Consider the following 22350-nt stretch of genomic DNA (forward strand, 5'->3'; position numbering starts at 1 on the left):
TAGAAATTGGGGCATTTACGTAATAATAATAATAGAAAAATGTCCGCAAATTTTTTTTCATAAATTTCATAGGGAGGAGGTAAGCTTCAGCTAGAAGCCATTCAATTTTATTGGGGCGCCGAAAATCTTCGGAACACTTTTACAATTTATACAGTAGTGTACAACTTTTACAACTTAATAATATCTTCAATACTTCCAGAATATTCTTCTTTTTCCTCCTCAATTGCCACGTCATCATCTTGTAATCTGGTCCATTTTGCTGGCGAGGCGTCGGCAAACAGGCAGAATATAGTATTTACGAAGAGAAGTAAGCCCGCATGCGCCAGGAAACAATTACGCCAGTCTGTGAATCTGAAAAAAATAATCTTGTCTTTTAGGGGACCTACGCCTGCCTGCCTACGTCTGCCTTGCAGGGGACCTTTGCCTACCTACTTGACTACCTTCAAGTGAGACCTATGCTGGTTTGCCTGCATTTTTGTCAGTGCCTTCTAGGCCTATGCCTACCTTACAAACTATGTAGGTCAACTGCCTGCTTTCAAGGTGGCCTAGGTCAGCCTACATGCTATCTACGTCTACCCCAATGTACCCTGTGCCTATCTACCTGCTTTTAATGCTATCTGCCTTTTCGATAGTCTTTTAGGGAATCTACGCCGGTCCAGCTCACATAGGTTATCTATGCCTATGCCTTCCTGCCTGCCTCCAAAGTGACCTACGCTTACCGTGTTTTTTTTTCTAGACCGTATATACCTACATGCCTGCCTTTAAGTTTACCTATGCCTGCCTGCATTCCTCATGCCTGCGTGCCTACATGAATACCCTAAAAACTCACGTATCATCAGTAACAATCATATTGACGAAAAACGGTTCGATGAATATCGTGCAAGCCCAGATGTTCATGATCTGGAAGAGAAATCGTTGGCCTAAAAATTTTCTCGGCCACCCCCTTACCTGCTGCATTGCGAAATAGGCGTACTGCTGGGAGTGCAACGTGGCACACTTGTTGAATCCCGCCGTATTGCACCCCATCACACTTTCGGCGCAAATCTGGAATGATGGAAGAGAATAGGAAAACTAGGCCATGGATGTATGTGCGCTATGTTGATAATCGGTTATTTTCAACGTGGATTATCAATTGAGCGCACTTGTCCCACTGGAAGAGTTTTCCTATCTAGGCCACCACCACCACCCACTCACCATTATAATAATAGCCAGCAAGTGTTTTTCCTGTGGAATAAATGCTAGAACGATGAAAAAAACGGCGGCCACGGCCAGAGCGATTGTGTTGAAAATTTTAGTTTTCAGAGTTTCTGAGATGAATCTGGAATATTGATTTTTGGTGGCCGTAGAGAGGAAAAACTCGGCCACTGATTTTTTTCACAATTATAAAATTATTTTTCCAGGAAAAACCCCCGAAAAACTCACTTAATATAATCACTAATAATTCCCGACGATAATTTCGTAAAAAATTGAAAAATAATGGGTAAGGCGGCCAAAAAACCGGACGAAAGTACGTCATAGTTCAAATAATTTTTCATATATTGCGGATTGAATTGGGATACCAATTGAACTGTTATCAAATCTCCAAACGATGCGATCCAACAAGCCCACAGGCTTAAACTTGTCAGAATATGACGGAATGGAAGATTTTTTGGCCGGGATACCTGCAAAACGAAAAAGTAACGGGCTTCGAATTTCCCCCCCCATGTTTTCAAATGGAAGAGGTGGCCGTGAATAAAGCTAACCTCGACCGGGGGTCGCGACTCGCGACAAACGGGAAAACTCAAAGAAATTTCGTACTGTCGCTACTTTTTTTGAGTTTTCCTGTTTGTCGCAGGTCGCGACCCCCGGTCGAGGTTCGCTTTTTTCACGGCCACCTCTTCCATTTGAAAACATGGGGGAAATTCGAAGCCCGTGAAAAGTTAGGCCATGCAATGCGATGTGGTGGCCGAGGTTTTGAAAACTCGGTTACTCTCATGTAAAAAATCTTGAAGTTGAAGCAAATTTGCGTACATGAAACCCATTTACCTTGCTAGCAGTTTTAGAAAAATTTGGGATTTTCTCATACTAATGAGGGAACGTCTTAATTGTCGACAAATTGCGTACCCCGAGGAACCCACTAATTCAGTCCTAGGTTTAGGCATAGGCTAAGGCATAGGCTTAGGCGTAGGCCTAGGCTTAGGCTTAGGCTTACACGTGGTGTCAGAGTGCCTCATTTCGGCTTGATCTACGTAGATCTACAAAAAATGCGGGGGAAGAGCCGCAGAGTTTTCTACTGATTTCGCATGGTTAAGAGTGTGCTGACGTCACATTTTTTGGGGCAAAAATTCCCGCATTTTTGGTAGATCAAACCGTAATAGCACAGCCAGGCACCACGTGCGCTTAGGCTTGGGCTTTCCGTAGTCCTTCGGGCGCGTTTTTCTCAAAAATGATACGTGGTACAATTTCAGGTTTTTTTCCGCTCCAAAATCTAGTTATAATTTGTGTCCGGTAGAGCGCGTTTGCACTCACTTTCTTTCCCGATTTCCCTTCTCGAATCCTCTCCAATTCCTTCTCGCCAACCCAACTGTGCTCACTCGGCGAGCACTTGAAAAATAGGAAAAACAGCGAAAAAGTGACCAACGATACACCGGCGTGCACATAGTAAACCGACGTCCATCCACCAGACGAAGAGCATAACCATCCCGAAACTGGCATTGTAAATATATTTGAAAGTTGTGTATTTCCGGTTAATAGGCCAATGAATACTCCGTGCTCGTATGGGGTCGCCCAATTTGCTGTAATTGAGCCAGCGAGGGGAAATGTGGCTGAAAATGCCATTCCTTGACAAATACGGGCGGCCACAAACCATCCGTAGCCAATGGTACTTGCCAACGGGATAAGGGCTGTTGAAACTGGAAAAATTGAGTGCAATACATCATATTTGACGCGCAATTTTAAAATTTAAAAAATGGAAACGCGCTCTAATGATGCTTGGTGTACTCCTCTCGGACAATAAATGTCAATAATTTTTGAAAAATCGATAATTTTTTTTTAATTTCAGAAAAATTCGTGAAATCTGTTTTATTTTGCGCGTAAAATATGATTCTTAAATACTTAATTCAGTATTTTACGCACGTGGTATCAGAGTGTCTCATTTAGGCTTGATCTACGTAGATCTACAAAAAATGCGGGAGAAGAGACGCAGAGTTCTCAACTGATTTCGTATGGTTAAGAACGTGCTGACGTCACATATTTTCGGGCAAATAATTCCCGCATTTTTTGTAGATCAAACCGTGATGGGACAGCCTGACACCACGTGCTTACGCGGAATTTTTCACAATTTTTTGTGCTTCATGCACCATGTTTTTGTTTCGAAAAATCAGATTATTGTTTTGCGCGTCAAATTCAACGCCCACTGTGCAATACACCATATTTGACGATCAATTTCAAAAATTTTGTATGCTTTCGATGCATGCTTTTTGGGGTACTGTAGCTTTGAAAATACGCATGCACTGGATCTGACGACAAAATGCACAGTTTTTATAAAATTAGTCTATAGAAATTAGTCAGTTTTCTCGAAACAAATAAAAACTACAGAAAACTCGGCCACCGATATTTTTTTTTTTCGCGGCCACGATTGACGTCATACCTCCCGAAATAATTCCGGCGACAATGAAGACAGGTTTATGCGGCAAATGTTGAAAAGAAATGGAAAATGGAATCGAGGCGGCAAGACTTCCAATAGCCACACACGATTGAAGAAAATTCGACTCTGATTTGGTATAGTTCACTGAAAAAATCAACTATTTTGGCGGCCGCCAATGGAAAAACTCGGCCACCGAATTAAAAAAAAAACCTTTTGAAGTTGAAGTACTATTATCATCTTGCATACAAATTTTTGTAAAATTATAAGTATTCATATTTGAAAGAATCGAGGTCAAACACAGTGTGGCACATATTAAAATCTGCAAAAAAATCGTGAAAATTCAATTTTCCGGGGGTTTTGAGTTCAAAAAGTACCAGAAATCGGACAGGAACCGGCGAGTTGACCATGGTGCATCAGAAACCGGAATTTTAAATAAGTAAAAAAATTTATGATGCTCGTGGTGATAACGAAAAGTGCAGTGATCAATTTAAGGGAAATACTGCTGGGGGATTAAACGTTGACACTGTCAACTTGATAGTGTTAATTTGATCAATGCTTTGTACTTGTTTTTTGCAGGAAAAATTCTTTGAAAATTGCAAGACTATAGTATAGTCTGAAAATTTGATGAAATCTAAAACTTTAATAAATACCGTTAATTATCATTATTTTTATGAAATTTTAATATAATCTACTTAAAATTTAATTTTCTAGGCATCTGTGAGCTTAAATTTTCGATTATCCCTCGCCAAATTAAAGATTTGCAGACTTTTAAGCTTATAAGCTTATTTCAGTGAGAGAGAGCATTGTGAGAAGAGAAACGCAGACGAGGCTGGCGCGTTTCTCGTGCTCTGACGCGAGTCTCGATTTGCTTGCGCATTTCTCGTGCGCGCGACGTTCATTTTATTTTTCCGATTTTTTTTCAGTTTTTCTGAACTTTTCTTCTTGAATTTGTGATTTTTTATTTATTTTTCACGTCTTGTTGCAAAATAACTGATTTTTCACACAAAATATTCGAATTTTCAGGTCGGCAACATGGGATTCTTGTGGAAAACTGCAAAACTCGGAATTAAAGTTGGACTCGTCGCCGGCGCCGTCAAACTGTCAATCGATAACGATATTTGGTCGACTAACAATGTTAAAGTATTAGTTTTCCCCCGTTTTTCCACGAAAATTTTCATTTTCAGGGCAGCGAACTGTATCAAAAGCTTAAAAAGTACATTCTTCCCGGCACCGTCGTCTTTCCAGAGCAGGTTTTATCGATTTTTTCTCTGAAAATGCAATTTTTTTCTTATTTTCAGCTCCCAACAGTCGAAGATGTGCAGCTGAAGGCCGGTGGAAAGTGGAACAGTGCTGTTGACTCGGTAGGCTGCATTTTTGAGAGGAAACACGGAAAAATTGCTGCGAAAGTTGGAAAAAAGTCCTGGAAAATGGAGATTTGGCGCCGAACGTTCAAGAAATTCCATAATTTCAAAAATCTATCTGAAAAATTGAAAAATATAAATTTTCAGTCATTTTTAGTCAAATTTCAGAGCTAAACGTCGAAAAAAGTGCCTAAAACTAGGAAAAATATGACAAAAAGACACAAATTTTGGAGAAAATTGCTGAAAATAATGCAAAACACTTTTTTTCACAAAAAGCGAAATTCAAAAAAAATTCCACGTCAAAAATTAACCAAATGCAAGTACGCTCCATCGCACTTTTTTCCAATTTCTGACTCGAAAAGTCTTAAACTTCTGGTTTTGTAGGAAAGATAATGCAAAACGCAATTTTTAGTCCAAAATTCAGAGAAAATTCTGAAATTGTTTTTAAAAAAAATGCAAGCACACTCCATGGCACTTTTTTTTCAAAATTTCGCGTAGAAAATTACAGACATTAGCAAAATTCCGACGATTTCGCTGCGAGACCAGAAATATTGTAGGAAATTCAAACATTATCCGAAAATAATGCAAACGCGCTCTATCGCACTTTTCTCCAAGTTCCCACTCAAAAAGCATAGAAAATACCTGAAATTGCCGTTTTTTTTCACCGGAATTTCAAATTTACGCGATTTCGCTGCGAGACCCAAGCTAGTGCAGTGGAGCGCATTTCCAACAATTTCAAACTCAATTTTTTTCAGGTATTCACCACAATCGAGAACGTCCCATCAAGCGTGAACACAGTGGCCAATCGACTCATCAATAATAAATAAATTCCCCATAAAAATTATCGATTTATCGATTTTCCCCCCGAATCCTCGTGTATTCCTTCGTTAGAATGTACTTTTTCCCTCCTCATTTTCTAGAAGTATTTGTGTGTGTGCTCTATGAAAAAATTTGCAATTTTTGACTTTAAACGGACGGTGCATTATATTATTTTATCAGTTCCCATCGTTGATCAATTTTCTCCACTGATTATCAATTCACTGATAAGCTCACACTGCCTGCCCAACTCAATTCATCGCAACTTCTTCTCCCTGCTTTTTTTTGCCATGAATTCGACGGTGGCTTCCCGTTTCTCATGGGGACTCATTCTGGCGTCGATCGATTTTTTGGCGTGCCTACTGTTCGCCTGCCTGCATGATGGAACTTTCAAATTCGCGAATTTTACTTCGCAATTTGGCGATTTTTCGTTTTTTACGAGGTTCGATTGATTGGTGGCCGAGTTAATTTTAGGCCACGAAAAATGAAAATTGAAGCCGAGTGTCATTTTCGCTGGAATTCTAATTTTCAGTGTGTAAAAATATAGAAAACTGCAAAAAATTTTGAATTCCCGCCAAAAACTAACGTTACGAGACCCAAGTACAGTGGAGCGCAGTTGCAAAAAAAAATTTTTAATGATTTTTTGCAACTACGCTCCACAGTCCTTGGGTCTCACAACGTTGAAACTAAAATTTTGGAATTTCTCCCATAACTTCTTATAATAACGATATTCGGTGGTCTCGACACGACATATTTTCATTAAATAAAACGGGTGTGCGCCTTTAAAGAGTACTGCAGTTTCAAACTTTAGTTGCTAAGCGTATTTTCAACAAAGCAACGAAAATTTGAACTTACAGTACTCTTTAAAGGCGCACGCCCGTTTTTATTAAAACAAAAACTTGTCGTGTCGAGACCGGGCACCGTAGTTTTGACGCTAAAAATAAGATTTATGAAAAAGCGGGTTTCCAGAAAATTTCACTTTTCAAACTTTGATGAAAATTTGAAGTTTCCAGCCAAAATCGCTGCGAGACAGTGGAACGAGTGCAGTAGAGCGAAATTGCTGTAAAATTTTGAAAAAAAAGTGAGAAATTTAAAAACACGGATTTCTGGCCTCCCCCGTAAATTGAAATGGAAGAGTTTGCCGAACTAGGCCACTTTGGCTCGCCCATATCTGGGGTAGATTTACGGCGCGTTGCGTGTCGCGACGCGATTTTAGTTGGAAAACTAAATGTTTTTGCCCGTGTGGAGTACACGACTTTCCCACGTGTTGTCCTCTAGGTGATTGTCAATGGAGCGCAAAAAATCCAATGAGGAAGGCCAGAACCCCGTGAAAAAGTACGCGTTTTTGAAGCAATTCATCGAAAGAAGACAGTAAAAAAAAAGTCAAAAATTCAAATTTCCAATAGAAAAACCACCAAACCCAACAATTTTTCCAGCACAATCGACCTATTCTTGCTGCAATTTTTCCGTTTTGCACTATGGATGGTGCCGGCGGCAATCCACGTGGCCAACAAGGCGGACACGTTGACAATGTGGAAAGAGGTCGGTGGCCGCGTGGCCTAGAAATCCCGAAAATTTCAAATTTTCAGCCAATTTTCTGCTCGGCACTGCTCATCTGCGCGGCGAGCCCCACAAAATTGCTCCTCCTCACAGAAAAGCTGAAGCCCGATGAGTTCCTCACTTTCGGCGACACTGCCTTCCTTGTCTGGAATTTCATTTCCGCGATCATTTTGAACTCCTCGTGGACAAGATACTTCTCGCGAACTCCGTCTTCATATATAATTCTGGAGGATGAGGATGTAAGTGCGCTCCGCTGAGAAAATGTTTTGATCACCCCCACGATTTTCAGCTCGAGGTGGCTCCAAAACAAACGTTTGAGCTTATTTTCCGCCTGCTCCAATACTGCAAACGTGAATGGCTCTGGCATATTTCCGGATTCTCGTGGCTCTTTATTTATTCGATCAGTAAGAGAATATCCATCGGGGGTTTTTTGTTTCGAATTTAAAAAAAAACACAAGTGGAAGAGTTTTTAAGATTTCTAGGCCACGCACCCACTCCAAAACCCCAATTTTCAGCCCGTATCTTCGTTCCCTATTACACGGGACAAGTCATCGCTACCGTGGTCGCCACAAAATCGTACCCAGCCCTCTCCAACGCTGTCTACATCATGACAATCATCTCGTTGGTGAGCGCTGTCGCCGCCGGATTCCGTGGAGGATCCTTCGAGTACGCCTACGCAAGGATCCAGAGGGCAATCCGCTACGATTTGTTCCACGGACTCGTGAAACAGGATGTCGCTTTCTATGATGCTCACAAGACCGGAGAGGTGACTTCTCGTCTGGCTGCTGATTGTCAGACTATGTCGGATACAGTTGCGTTGAATGTTAACGTTTTCCTCAGGTAGGTGTGGGTCCGTGACCGAAGTTCCCAGATCACATGACCTAATTTTCCCAAATTCTTCCAGAAACTGCGTTATGCTCCTTGGATCGATGATCTTCATGATGAAGCTTTCGTGGCGCCTCTCCCTCGTCACATTCATCCTCGTCCCAATTATCTTCGTCGCCTCCAAAATCTTCGGAACATATTATGATGTAAGTGCGCTCCAGCGAAAACGTTTTTCTAAAGTTTTGACCCCAAAATTCTGTCAAAGTGCCCCATTTTGGTTTGATCTTCGGAAAATGCGGGAGAAGAGGCGCAGGCTTTGCAACTGATATCACATGGTTAAGATTGTGCTGACGGCACATGGAAAAATTCCCACATTTTTTTGTAGATCAAACCGCACCTGACACCACGTGAAATTTTTGACAAGTCAAGAAAAATTTCGGCAATTGTGAAATAATCGAATTACCGCCGCACGTGGTGCCAGGCTGTCCCATTACGGCTTGATCTACAAAAAGTGCGGGATGTTTTTGCCCAACAAATTTGACGTCAGCACGTTCTTAGTCATGCGAAATTAGTTGAGAACTCTGCGTCTCTTCTCCCTCATTTCTTGTTGTTCTACGTAGATCAAGTCGAAATGACCCACTCTGACATCACGTGCCGCCTCCCACCCCTGCTCCGACCAGGAATCAGCGGATCTACTTAGTCTCAACTTGTTTTATTTCAGCTCCTCTCCGAAAGAACACAGGACACAATTGCCGAGTCCAATGACGTTGCCGAGGAAGTTCTCTCCACAATGCGTACAGTCCGATCCTTTTCCTGCGAGAACGTCGAAGCCGATCGCTTCTACGGGAAGCTCACCCACACACTTGATGTCACCAGAACCAAGGCGATCGCCTATATCGGATTCCTCTGGGTCTCCGAACTTTTCCAGTCGTTCATCATTGTGTCAGTCCTCTGGTATGGAGGCCATCTAGTGCTCACCCAGAAAATGAAGGGAGATCTTCTAGTGTCATTTTTGTTGTATCAAATGCAACTCGGAGATAATCTTCGTCAAATGGGAGAAGTCTGGACAGGATTGATGCAATCTGTTGGAGCAAGTCGTAAAGTGTTCGAGTACATTGATCGAGAGCCCCAGATTCAGCACAACGGGGAGTATATGCCGGAGAATGTTGTTGGAAAGATCGAGTTCAGAAATGTTCACTTCAGTTATCCAACTCGTTCCGATCAGCCAATCCTTAAGGATCTCTCGTTTACCGTTGAACCAGGAGAGACTGTCGCATTGGTTGGACCATCTGGCTCTGGAAAGTCTTCGTGCATTTCTTTGCTTGAGAACTTCTACGTCCCGAATGCTGGACAGGTTTTGGTGGATGGAGTTCCGTTGGAAGAATTCGAGCATCATTATATTCATAAGAAGGTACGTTGGCGTCAATTTCGGTTCGACAAATCGTTTGCCGGTTTGCCGGCAATTTTAATTTTTGGCAAATTGCCGATTTGCCGGAAGTGTTTAGAGTGCTTTTTTATAAGACGGAAACACTTGAAACTGTGTCCGTTTTTAAATTTTTGTGCCGGTTGGCGATTTGCATGATATTTTCAATTCCGGCAATTTGCCGATTTGCCGGAAATTTTCCATTATGGCAAGTTGCCGATATGCCGGAAATTTTGATTTCGAAAAATTGCCGATATGCCGGAAGTTTCAATTCCGGCAACTCGCCGATTTGCCGGAAATTTCAATTCCGGTAATTTGCCGATTGGCAGGAACAAATCGTTTGCTCGCAGTCTATTCGGATAAAAATTGCGCCAACTGTTCATCCGTTTGCACAGAAAAAGCATTTCCGCGCTTCGCTATTGGCCAATTTCAAAATAGTGGGCGTGACCAACCAATCACGGGTGTTTCTTGCTTTCCATTGCTGAAACTGTGATTGGTTGGTCACGCCCAATTTTTTGAAATTGACCAATTGCGAAGCGATGACTTTGGACGCAAGAAACTTCCGTTTTCTCCTTTAGCTGTCGATCGAGATTCTCTCCTTTAAAAACACATTGCCGATCTTTTCAAAGCCCCTGTTTCAAACGACACAGCTAGTAACAACAAAAAACCTCGAAAACTTCCAATTTTTCAGATCGCCCTTGTCGGCCAGGAGCCCGTCCTGTTCGCTCGTTCTGTGATGGAAAATGTCAGATACGGTGTCGAAGTGGCGGATACGGTAAGCACGATTAAATGCACCATGAGCCAAACAAAAAAACTTGTTCAGGAAATCATTCGCTCTTGTGAAATGGCGAATGCTCACGGATTCATTATGCAAACCACGTTGAAATACGAAACAAACGTCGGAGAGAAGGGAACACAAATGTCCGGTGGTCAGAAGCAACGTATCGCAATTGCTCGTGCTCTTGTTCGTGAGCCAGCGATTCTCTTGTTGGATGAAGCCACGTCGGCGTTGGACACCGAGTCCGAACATCTTGTTCAGGAAGCGATTTATAAGAATTTGGATGGAAAGAGTGTCATTTTGATTGCACATCGATTATCGACTGTTGAGAAGGCTGATAAGATTGTGGTTATTAATAAGGTGAGTTGCAATTGCGCTCGACCGAGATTTGGTCGCAAACCTGACACGGGGTTCTGGCCTTCCTCATTGAAATTTCCGCGCTCTATTGACAATCGCCTGCCGGACAACGCGTGGGAAAGTCGTGTACTCCACACGGACAAATACATTTAGTTTTACAACTAAAATCGAACCGCGACGCGACACGCAACGCGCCGTAAATCTACCCCAGATATGACAGAGCCAAAATGGCCTAGTTCAGCAAAAACTCTTCCATTTCAATTTATGAGGGAATCCAGAAATCCGTGCGCCCGTGGTGTATTACTCGTGGATAACTGCTCATATTTCAGAATTGAGAATTTCGCTAAAAACTGTAGAATCGCGTTAAAAATGAGACCTCACCAAAACAGGATTCACGAAACAAGAATTCACAGAAATAGTATTCAGTGGGCGCAGTGTGCGCAGTGTGCGCGGGGGTTGCGAAAGCACACTTTTCGGTCCCGCCCCCTAAATCGTGTTTTTCGTGAATACTGAATCTGGGAAATTTGAAAACTCGGCGAGTTTTTCTGTGCGGCACACCCACGTGGTGTCAGGCTGTCTCATGGCCCGACAAAGGGTACATCAGTGTAAATGCGCTCTACCGAACAGAACGCATAACCCACGTGGTGCCAGGCTGTCCCATTACGGCTTGATCTACAAAAAGTGCGGGATGTTTTTGCCCAACAAATTTGACGTCAGCACGTTCTTAGTCATGCGAAATCAGTTGAGAACTCTATGTCTCTTCTCCCGCATTTTTTGTTGATCTACGTAGATCAAGCCAAAATGAGACACTCTGACATCACGTGATAACCTGGTTGATACTACGCGTACGGCTTGCCGGGCCGTGTTTCTCATTGCGGTTTGATCTACAAAAATGCGGGAATTTTTCCCCCAGGAAAGTGTGACGTCAGCACACTCAGTCTGCGTCTCTTCTCCCGCATTTTTCGAAGATCAAACCAAAATGAGACATTTTGACACCAACACACACACACACACACACACACACACACACACACACACACACACACACACACACACACACACACACACACACACACACACACACACATCATATTTGACGAGCAAAATCGGCCCCATAATTACAGGGAAGAGTCGAACAAATCGGAAATCACGAAACCCTACTGAAGGACACCAACGGAACCTACGCGAAGCTCGTTCAACGCCAAATGATGGGAGATCAGAAGCCACGTAAACGGCCGGCGGTCGCCAGATCGGGACCTCAGCCAGCCGCGTCAATCAACGTGGCAGGACCATCGCAGGGTAATGCAATGTCCCTGTTGTCGACGTCTTTCAGCCAATCTGCCAGTAGTGTTACTTCTCATTAATTGTTTTTTCTTCTTGTTAATTGGCAAAATATTATGATGAACTTGTTGGGTTGATTAATTTGTAAGAATAAAGTATACAATTATTCATTCATTATTAAAATTTGGGCACATAGAAAAAATTGTGGAAAAACTGTAAAAAATCTGCAAAAACGTGGAAATTATTCAAATCAACTCCAGGTAGTCGTTGTCGACATCGTCTCGCTGCCGCATCGTGTTCTGAAAATCCATTTTTCACTTTTTTTAAAGCAGATTCCCAGCTAACCGTCGACCGGATCGTGTTGTTCCATCCGCGGATTTGAGAGTAGGAGCTTACGGTGCCACGTGTCTCGTTGGCAGCTTGCCAATTATTCACAGACAGCCTGTACGAGTCGCTCAACAGTGGACCGGCGTTTAGAGTCTGAAAATATATAACGGGAACACTAAAATTTTAGAATGCGTATTGTGCAACACATTTGACGCGCAAAATATCCAGTAGCGAAAACTACAGTAATCCTTTAAGTGACTGCTGCACGTGGTGCCCAGCAGGGCTGGGAATTTTTTGGTTTTTTGGTTTTTTTGGTTTTTTGGGACCAAAAATCCAAAAAATCAAAAAAAAAAACAAGTTACCGTGTCTAGTCTCGACTCGAGACTATTCTGTATTAAAATACATCGAAACATGTATTTTAACACAGTTGTGACGTCATAATGTAATACATTTGGCAACATTACTTGAATAACCCCATTAAAAATCACCTAAAGCATAAAACATTTTTTGGTTTTTTTTTGGTTTTTTTGGTTTTTCCAAAATTTCAATTTTTTTGTTTTTTGGTTTTTTTGGTTTTTCAAAAACTTCAAATTTTTGTTTTTTGGTTTTTTGGTCCAAAATTTTTTTTTGGTCCCAGCCCTGGTGCCCAGCTGTCCCATTACGGTTTGATCTACAAAAAATGCGGAAATTTTTTGCCCGAAAACATGTGACGTCAGCACGTTTTTAACCATGCAAAATCCATGCTTCTCCCGTATTGTTTGTAGATCAACGTAGATCAAGCCGAAATGAGACACACTGTGACCGCGTGCTACTGTAGTGCTCGTGTCGATTTACGGGATCAATTTTCGAAATGATTATACATATAATTATCGATAGAATAATAAAATTAAGCAAAAAAAAATCGGAAAATAATACGAAAAAACAAAGGAAAATTGAAAATCGCTGTCAAAATTCGAAAAAAATTAATTTCGAAAATTGAGTTCCCGTAAATCGACACAAGCGCTACAGTAGTCATTTAAAAAGGATTACTGTAGTTTTCGCTACGAGATATTTTGCGCGTCAAATATGTTGCGCAATACGCATTCTCAAAATTTTGAACTCTCCGCCTCTCACAGCTGGGTCTCGTTAGGTATGGGGGCGGATCCTTTTCAATTGGCGGTGGAGCGCGATTGAAAAAATTTTCGATTTTTTTTCGATTTTTCAGAAAAAATATCGATTTTTTCCGATTTTTCAGAAAAAAAATTCGATTTTTTTTTGATTTTTCACAAAAATTATCGATTTTTTAGATTTTTCAGAAAAAATATCGATTTTTTTTTCAGATTTTCAGAAATTATTTTGATTTTTTTTTAATGTTTTGTCCCTTTTTCTGAAATTCTACCTCATAATGATTGCTTCTTCCACTTCCGCCTCGCTGCCCGTAGTTCAGTGTCGAGTAATTCGCATTCGATACTGTGTAAATCGACAGTGGAATAACCGGGTAGATCATAATGTAGTACAATGTGGCAAAGTGGATCACTAACTGAAAATTATTGGATTTTTCTAATAATAAGGTGGGGAAATCCGAAATATGTGAAAAATATTTTTAATAAACAAATTTTCCCCTGATTCCGAATATCTATATGAAAAAATTCAAAAAAAAATTTTCCAGATTTTATATTTAAGCTTGAAATCGCTTGAGCCCGCATCACTATTTTCAAATGCTTGCCCAAAGAAATTTGCATTAGAGCGCGCTTGCATAGTTTGATTTTCTTCATTCAAATATTGTATTTATTACCGCCAAATTCAATTTTTTAACCGGTTTCATTCATTTTTGTCGAAAAAATATATTTTTCAGAAAAAAACCGGTGAAAAAAAACCAAAATCGACAAAAACTAATGAAGCTGGCTGATAAAAATTGAATTCGGCGAAAATAAATAAAATATTTAAATGAAGAAAATTCTTAGGCGCAAACGAAATTCGCCATTTCAAGCTTAAATATAAAATCAGGGATTTTTTATTTATTTTTTTTTCACATTGATTTTCGAAATCAGGGAAAAATTTGGGGTTAATTATAAATATTTCCCAGATTTCGGTAAGAAAAATATGATTATTTTTTTACTAAAAAATAACCCCCACCAGTAAAGCGTAGAAAATTGAGATGATAAATGCGAAAATGATGAACGCGGAAGAAAAAAAGTCGGGATTCTTTTGGGCAGTGCTGGAGTAGTTGAAGATCGAGATGATTGTAGAATAGTAGGACAGGAATGAAACAATCATCTGTAATTTATTTTTTTAAAGCTTCCAGGTCAATACACGTGGTGTCAGAGTGTCTCATTTCGGTTTGATCTACTGTGTAGATCTACAAAAAATGCGGGAGAAGAGACGCAGAGTTCTCAACTGATTTCGCATGGTTAAGAACGTGCTGACGTCACATTTTACTGGGAGAAAAATTTCCGCATTTTTTGTAGATCAAGCTGTGATGGGACAGCCTGGCACCATGTGGGTGCCGAGGGTATTGCTTTTTGGTATTTTTTGGAATTTCGAAAAAAACTTTCCGATTTTTTTGAAAATAGCTCTTTTTATAGAAGAAAATAGTTTTTTCTCATCAACACAAATTTTAGAACAATTTTTTCGATTATCCGGAAAATTGAAAACTTTCGTTTTTCTATGTTCCATTTTCGATTTTATAAATTTGGGAAAACCTAAAATTTCGATTTTTTTTGAAAAAAAAACGAGTATTCAATAATTTATATATTATAGGCATTCTTTTTCTCTAATTTCTTCTGAAAAACATTAAAAAAAAATTTTTTTTTTTTTAAACCAATTTTCAGTAATTTTTTTCTGTAAAAAATACGATTTTTTTCCAATAAATTTCTAGTTTTTTCTCTCTTTTCGTACATTTGGACTGTTTCTAATTTTTGCTTGCTTTTTTCTATATTTTTTCTGCGATTTCCTATGAAAAGTACCAAAAAATCGGAAATTGTTTTTTTTTTTCGATTTTTTAGGAAAAAAAACGATATTTCCTATAAATGTTTTTTTCATAAGTAAATACTTTTCTCCTTTTCCTTTTGATCTACAATATTTCGAATTTATTTTGAAAAAAATTTTTTAAACGTTTTTTTCTGAAACAAAGACCCAAATTTTCAATAATTCAATAATTTTTCTGGATTGTTCAACCGAAATATACACATTTTTCAATAAATTTATAGTGTTCTCCTCTATTTTTGTTGATTTTTACTACTATAATTTTTTCAAAATTTTCGAAAAAAAAAATTTTTTTTTTGGAAAATTTTAATTTCAATTCGATTTAAAAAATATAAATGTTCATATTTTTTCATCGAAATATATATTTTTTGATTTTTCAACCTTTAAATTGTTTCATTTTCTCTGAAAAAATCGGAAAAATCAACAGAAAAATCGAATTTTTTAAAAATATTTTCCGATTCCGACCGTAATTTTTATGAAAAAAAATCGGTTTTCTCGTTATTTTCTACAACAAAACCTCAAAAAACATGCTGGGCAACGTCAAAATCGCTCGATATCGAATCTTCAGCTCAGTCTCATGTTTCACCAAATACACCGCATACAGAAACATCGTGCAGCTGATGAAGAAGAAAATGAGCAGATATGCACACTTTTCCACGAAAAATTCGCCCGAAATCATGAAACGTGGCAAATTGAGCACAATTCGATGGAGCCAATAGCAGGTCGATGAGCTGCAGCGGAAGCTTTCATTGGGATCTGTGCAGTACGTTGGAACCGATAAATGTTCCTGCATTGATCGGATACAGTAGACGAGCAGGCAAATGTATTTTACAAGTGAGATATTCTGAAAATTTTTGAATTTTTTTTCCGAATTTAAAATTTTAGTTTCTCGATTGTTTTGAAGTAAAAAAATTGATTTTTTAGAAAATTATATGTTTTGTTTAATTTATTTAAAAATCTTTAAAGGTGGAGTAGCGCTAGTGGGGAAATTGCTTTAAAACATGCCTATGATACCACAATGACCGAATATCATGATAAAAAAATTCAAAAAAATTTTCTAAATTTTATAGGTTTTTTTTTGAAAATTGAAAAATCTCAGTTTTTGCCTAATTCCAATTTGAATTACCGCTAATTGGATTTGTTCGGTGGAGCGCGCTTGCACGTTTTTAAATTTTTTTATTTTATTTTATGTTATTTTCCACCGATTTTTAATGTTTTCGGTGTATTTTTGCTCGAATTTTAGAGAAAAAGTCAAGATAAATGCAAATTTTCAATTAAAAAGCACGCTTACAGGCGTAAAAATGACAAAGTACCGATTTTAAACGATTTCCAACCTGAATTAATTAATTTCACTGATTTACGCCTGTAATCGTCTTTTTTAATTGAAAATTTGCATTTATCTTGGCTTTTTCTCTAAAATTCGAGCAAAAATACACCGAAAACATTAAAAATCGGTGGAAAATAACAAAAAATAAAATAAATAAATTTAAAAACGTGCAAGCGCGCTCCATCGAACAAATCCAATTGGCGGTAATTCAAATAGTAATTAACAAAAACTGAGATTTTTTTCAATTTTCAAAAAAATCGTATAAAATTTAGAAAATTTTTAAAAAATTTTTTTATCATGATATTCGGTCATTGTGGTACCGTGTTTTAAAGCAATTTCCCCACTAGCGCTACTCCACCTTTAAAGTGCTAATGTAAACTTTTTGTACACGTGGTGTCAGAAAGTCCCATTTCGGTTTGATCTACAAAAAATGCGGGAGAAGAGACGCAGATTTCTCAACTGATTTCGCATGGTTAAGAACGTGCTGACGTCACATTTTTTTGGGAGAAAAATTCCCGCATTTTTTGTAGATCAAACCGTAATGGGACAGCCTGGCACCACGTGTTTGTACAATTACACATTATCCTGGAACTTTCCAGAAAATTTGAATTTCCCGCCAAAACTTATGGGTCTCATCACGATGAGTCACTAACCTCAAACCGATATATTTTCTAAAAACAAAAACTCAAATTTTCTCAAACTACAGTAATCCTACAGTAATCCTACAGTACCCCTACAGTACTACTACAGTACCTTGGCATTGTCCCCCACCAATATACAACCCAATATACCTTCAAAAAACAAACACGTAATTTTTCCCAAACTACAGTAATCCTACAGTACTCCCACAGTACCCCTGCAGTACTACTACAGTACCTTTTTAGAACATTTTTCTGTTTTTCGATTTTTTCGCAAAAAAAATTCAGTTTTTTCAGCAAAAAAATTGATTTAAAAATATTTCAAGTTACTTTTTAAAAGCTTTTCAAAAGTTTTTCAATCCGTAAAAATAAAATTTTACGAATTCTTGTATTTTTTAAATTATCTGAAATTTTTTTTTCTCAAAAAAAAAACTTTTTTTTTCAAGTTTTCAATTAATTTCGGCAAATTTCAAAAATTTTAGGTTTAAAAAAATTCAATTTTTATGCTTAACATTTTATCGACATAAAAATCATTAACAACTACGAACAATTTGTGGAAAACGTTTTTGGCAGTGGAGCGCACTTGCGCCTCGTATTCAAAAAGCCACACAAAATGGTGAAATATTCCCAAAAATCAAATAATTGTTTCGCTACGAGACCCAAAATACCGCAAAATAGTAATTTTTACCATAGTAATTTTCAAAAGTGGCACGTAGACCTGATGAAACGTGTCGTTCACCTCCTCCGAGCTTCTGCCACGTGAGCTGGTGCTCCGGCATGGCTGATACATTTGTGAAGTTCGCTAAAACAGAAAAATATTATAAATAAGCGGAAAATTTCGTGGTCTCGACACGACAAAAAATAATAAAAATTATTCGTGGTGAGACCCGAGTTGTTTTGGAGCAAAATTCTCAAAATTGGGGTATCACGTGGTGTCAGAGAGTCCCATTTCGGTTTGATCTACAAAAAATGCGGGAGAAGAGATGCAGAGTTTGCTGACGTCACATTAAAAAAAAATTCCCGCATTTTTTGTAGATCAAACCATAATAGGACAGCCTGGCACCACGTGCGGGGATTAAAACCCGCGCCGCACAGAAAAAAGGCGGAGTGTTATTTCGCAACACCGCGGCACGGTTTTTTGTTGATCTTTTTCAATAGTCTTGATATTACTTGCGATTTTTGCAAATTCAAAAAATCAACAATAAACCGACCGTGCCGCAGGGTTGCAAACTCCGCCTCTTTTTCTGTGCGATGCTGATTTTTTGCGAAATTCACGAATCAAAAAGCACACGTGGTGTCAGTGTCTCTCATTTCGGCTTGATCTACGTAGATCTACAAAAAATGCGGGAGAAGAGACGCAGAGGTCTCAACTGATTTCGCATGGCGCCACACATTTTTGGACAAAAAATTCCCGCATTTTTTGTAGATCAAACCATAATGGGACAGCCTGGCGGGGATTAGAAACCGCGCCGCACAGAAAAAAGGCGGACCGTAGTTTCGCAACACCGCGGAACGGTTTTTGATATTACTTGCGATTTTTGCAAATTCAAAAAATCAACAAAAAACCGTGCCGCAGGGTTGCGAATTTACGCTCCGCCTCTTTTTCTGTGCGATGCTGCTTTTTTTGCGAAATTCACGAAAAAAAAAAAGAAAATAAAAGTACATTTACCGATAAAAGTGACGATAGACCGCCGATATACATGGAGAGAATAGAGAGAGAAATGTGAAGTTTATTAGAAAACAATTTTGTAAAATTATGATGATGATGAAGATTTGCGGAATCTGGTAATCGGTTTTAATTGCCTTTTCTATTATATTATATTAATCACTTGATGATGTACGGCTTTGCGCTTCCTCGTCCACGGTCTCCAGATGACGGAATCCACGTGGCGATACTGATCGATTGTGTTTTGGAGTGGTGGTGCTGCTGGTGCTGGTGGAGGGAATTGAGGTGGTTGCAGTGGATATTACGCTGAAAAATTGAAAGGATTGGTGGAGGAAATGAGAGAAATTTGAGAGCATAAATTTTTAAAAATCGAAAAAAAATTTTTTTTTGCTATTTTTGGGCAGAAAATGGCGAAAACGGTGTTTTTTTGGGTAAAAAATAATAAAAATTTACAATTTTTTTTGACAGAAAAATGCGGAAAAGCTGTTTTTAGGGTTGAAAAATCAAAAAAAAAATTTTTTTTTGCTATTTTTGGGCAGAAAATGGCGAAAAACGGTTTTTTCAAGTTTAAAACATCAAAACAATTTTTTTGCAATTTTTTTACAGAAAAATGAGGATAAGCGGTTTTAAAGGTTTAAAAAATTTTTTAAAATTTTTTTTGCGAATGGAAATTTTCTGAAAAATCGTGCAAATGCCTAATTTGTGCAAAAATCTTATCTGGTCAATGATTTTTAAGAGAAAACACCGGTTTTAGAAGGGAAAAAGGCAAAAAACTGGATTTCCAGTGAATTTTATACTAAAAATGGAAAAAATTCAGAAATTTTTTAAGGAAAAATCAGAATTTTCGCAATTTCTACACGAAATATATAGAAATTGAGGAGAACCTCGGATTTTTTGCGGAGTTTAAACAATAATTTTTCGGCTAAAATTAACGATTTTCAGAGAAAAAACTTAAAAAAAACAGAATTTCAGTGAATTTTACACGAAAAACGTAGCAAAAAGAGGTTTTTAGGGAATTTCCAAGTCAAATTTCCGAAATTCTTGCGATTTCAACCCTGAAAAATAGCGAAATTGAGGAAAATCTCGGATTTTTGCAGATAAATAATATTTTTTCCAATGATTTCCGTCTCCAAAACACAGAATAATTTACCAATTCGACGATGGTGAGGAGGGAGAGCCCAGCTCGTTGGTGACAGCCGTGAGATCCGAGAACAAATTGACGCTGGCTGAAAAAATGGAATAAACGCTAAATTGATGATTTCCGCTATTAAAGTGCATATAGAAATACGAAAAAGCAAAAAAAAAAATTTTTTTTAACCTTTTCCCTGGAATCGAAGAGCAGTTTGCTTGCGGATTGGACGTCGAAAAGGGCCTAAAATTCTCATTTTTCGGCCTGAAATTCCTCGAAAAACCCACTATTATTGGTAGTCGGAGATGGCTGATCGCCTCGTCGCTGGTAATATAGCACGCCTAGCCAGAATCCGTAGAGAAAATAAATATAGACTGCCCACACTAGGATGATGGGAAGAAACGACAATCGGCAGGCGTCTGGAGTGAAGAAATCAAGATTTTTCAGATTAAAAATTAAAAATCTTTAAAGGTGGACTACACCCTTGTTGGGAAATGGCTTTCAAACATGCCTATGGTACCACAATGACCAAATATCATGATTAAAAAATTCAAAAAATTTTTCTAGATTTTATATGATTTTTTGAAAATCGAAAAAATCTCAGTTTTTGCCTAATTCCTATTTGAATTACCGCCAATTGGATTTGTTCGATGGAGCGCGCTTGCACGTTTTTAAATTTATTTATTTTATTTATTGTTATTTTCCACCGATTTTCAATGTTTTCGGTGTATTTTTGCTTGAATTTTAGAGAAAAAGTTAAAATAAATGCAAATTTCCGATTAAAAAATCACTGAAAATGCGTAAAACTGAAAAATATGCTAGTTTCAGGTTTGTTGTCGTCGGAACTCATTATTTTACAGTTTTACGTATTTTTCACATTTTTAAACACTTTTTAGCAAACATTCTGCATTAATCTTGCTTTTTTACTTCTCTTTCCGATAAAAATACACAACTAATGAAGAAAATCAGTGACATAATAATAATAATAATAATAATAATAATAATAATAATTTATTACGCTCGCTGGGAGACGTGAAGGAATACAGAATACAAAAGTTATCATTGTTCGCTTGAACTAGAATTGGTGCAGTCGGGCAATCGTTTCCATTCCATTAAAATGTTGTCCTTGTCCTTGCGTTGTCCTTGCGTAGACTCCCCCATAGTGGGCGAGCGATTCCCGAGTGAAAATAATCACGGAATGAAAAAATAGAAGAAAAATAGAATAAATTAATAAAAAAAATAATGCAAGCGCGCTCCAACGAACGAGTTCAATTGGCGGTAATTCAAATAGGAATTAGGCAAAAACTTTTTCAGATTTTTTCAATTTTCAAAAAATCATATAAAATTTATAAATTTTTTTTGAAGTTTTTTAACGTGATATTTGGTCATTGTGGTACCATAGGCGTGTTTTAAAGCAATTTCCCCACAGGGTGTAGTCCACATTTAAAAATTAAAAATTAAAAATTCTACCTAACAAAATCGAAAATTTCAGATTCTCCTTGATTAAAAGCTTTATTATTGAGTAAAGAGTCCGCAGCGTCCACACGGAGAGCGGGTACAAGATGGAAATCTGAAAATATTTAGGATTTTCAAGGGAAAATATCGATTTTTTTTAGCAAAATACCACAGAAATTGCGGATGGAATGAGTAGAAGAGCCGGGTTGACTTTCCGGGGAAAGTTTCGACGTGTGATGCTCGTCTCGGAGAGCCTCATTCCCAAGAATCCGGTTGCGATGCTGAAGAAAATCGATGGAAAAAGTCTAAAATATCCCCTGAAACCCTACCTAAAAATCAGAAAATACGAGAAAATATTGATTAAATTCCGAGCCGGCACATAATTCGGGCGGATCAGCACTCCATTGAAGTTTCGAAACGTTTCGCCGTTCCACTGAAGTCCATCGAAGCCGGGAACGGATGGCGGCTCGAAATGCTCGTCGACACTCATTTGACTGGCCCTGTAGAGCCCGATGATGGCAATGGCGAGCATTCCCACTTCCACATGGAATATCAGGCTCTGAAAATTAAAATTTAGCTTTTAGACGGAAAAAATCGATTACTTTGACATGAACTTGATCGAAAAGCCAGCGATACGGGTATTTTCGGTGCAGGCGGCCTGATTCCGGACGTGCTCCTCGAGATATATTGGAATTTGTCGAGCGGATACTAATATCTGCCATTTTTTCGCTGAAAAATCAGAAAAAATAAGTTTTAAAACAGAATTTTAATGGAAAAATAAACGGAAAAATTCGAAACTTTTTTTTCCGCCATTGAAC

At 38.4% G+C, this 22350-nt stretch overlaps 5 protein-coding genes across 7 annotated transcripts; 2 read left to right on the top strand and 3 right to left on the bottom strand.

Moving 5' to 3' along the window:
* Nucleotides 1–80: 80 nt before the first annotated feature.
* W04C9.6 (MFS domain-containing protein) lies at nucleotides 81–4434 on the bottom strand. The gene is made up of 9 exons (NM_058336.4): nucleotides 4000–4434; nucleotides 3836–3944; nucleotides 3629–3769; nucleotides 2509–2891; nucleotides 1423–1661; nucleotides 1195–1318; nucleotides 949–1044; nucleotides 830–900; nucleotides 81–351 (listed from the first exon to the last, which is right to left on the bottom strand). The coding sequence occupies exons 1-9, from the start codon at nucleotides 4030–4032 to the stop codon at nucleotides 168–170; spliced, it is 1380 nt and encodes a 459-aa protein (NP_490737.2). The 5' UTR covers nucleotides 4033–4434; the 3' UTR covers nucleotides 81–167.
* Nucleotides 4435–4648: 214 nt separating this feature from the next.
* Nucleotides 4649–5947, top strand: W04C9.2 (MICOS complex subunit MIC13). The gene is made up of 4 exons (NM_058337.6): nucleotides 4649–4765; nucleotides 4810–4875; nucleotides 4924–4986; nucleotides 5742–5947. Exons 1-4 carry the CDS (start codon nucleotides 4658–4660, stop codon nucleotides 5811–5813), a joined length of 309 nt encoding a protein of 102 aa, NP_490738.1. The 5' UTR covers nucleotides 4649–4657; the 3' UTR covers nucleotides 5814–5947.
* A 63-nt stretch (nucleotides 5948–6010) lies between these two features.
* haf-4 (ABC-type antigen peptide transporter) lies at nucleotides 6011–12200 on the top strand (the record flags this gene model as incomplete). Of its 2 annotated transcripts, NM_001026495.5 has the most annotated exons (10): nucleotides 6011–6244; nucleotides 7239–7344; nucleotides 7392–7601; nucleotides 7652–7766; nucleotides 7878–8202; nucleotides 8267–8393; nucleotides 8909–9598; nucleotides 10302–10385; nucleotides 10434–10748; nucleotides 11870–12200. In NM_001026495.5, 10 exons carry the CDS (start codon nucleotides 6093–6095, stop codon nucleotides 12107–12109), a joined length of 2364 nt encoding a protein of 787 aa, NP_001021666.1. The 2 variants fall into 2 exon arrangements, with proteins under 2 accessions (NP_001021666.1, NP_001293184.1); NM_001306255.3 differs by lacking the exon at nucleotides 6011–6244 and having other exon boundaries at nucleotides 7285–7344; nucleotides 11870–12109.
* On the bottom strand, nucleotides 12186–18084 carry Y65B4BL.3 (uncharacterized protein; the record flags this gene model as incomplete). 2 transcript variants are annotated; one of them, NM_058339.6, is made up of 6 exons in its annotated part: nucleotides 12186–12325; nucleotides 12372–12506; nucleotides 13732–13872; nucleotides 14469–14609; nucleotides 15835–16161; nucleotides 17971–18084. In NM_058339.6, the coding sequence occupies 6 exons, from the start codon at nucleotides 18070–18072 to the stop codon at nucleotides 12272–12274; spliced, it is 900 nt and encodes a 299-aa protein (NP_490740.3). The 2 variants fall into 2 exon arrangements, with proteins under 2 accessions (NP_490740.3, NP_001293194.1); NM_001306265.3 differs by lacking the exon at nucleotides 17971–18084 and having other exon boundaries at nucleotides 12272–12325; nucleotides 15835–16110.
* An 848-nt stretch (nucleotides 18085–18932) lies between these two features.
* Y65B4BL.4 (Dolichyl-phosphate-mannose--protein mannosyltransferase) lies at nucleotides 18933–22292 on the bottom strand. The gene is made up of 8 exons (NM_058340.5): nucleotides 22135–22292; nucleotides 21862–22091; nucleotides 21702–21813; nucleotides 21548–21647; nucleotides 20365–20496; nucleotides 20267–20320; nucleotides 20099–20174; nucleotides 18933–19254 (listed from the first exon to the last, which is right to left on the bottom strand). The coding sequence occupies exons 1-8, from the start codon at nucleotides 22252–22254 to the stop codon at nucleotides 19104–19106; spliced, it is 975 nt and encodes a 324-aa protein (NP_490741.1). The 5' UTR covers nucleotides 22255–22292; the 3' UTR covers nucleotides 18933–19103.
* Between the last annotated feature and the right edge of the window lie 58 nt (nucleotides 22293–22350).

Source organism: Caenorhabditis elegans, chromosome I (assembly GCF_000002985.6).
Source record: "Caenorhabditis elegans chromosome I".
Lineage (NCBI taxonomy): Eukaryota > Metazoa > Nematoda > Chromadorea > Rhabditida > Rhabditidae > Caenorhabditis > Caenorhabditis elegans.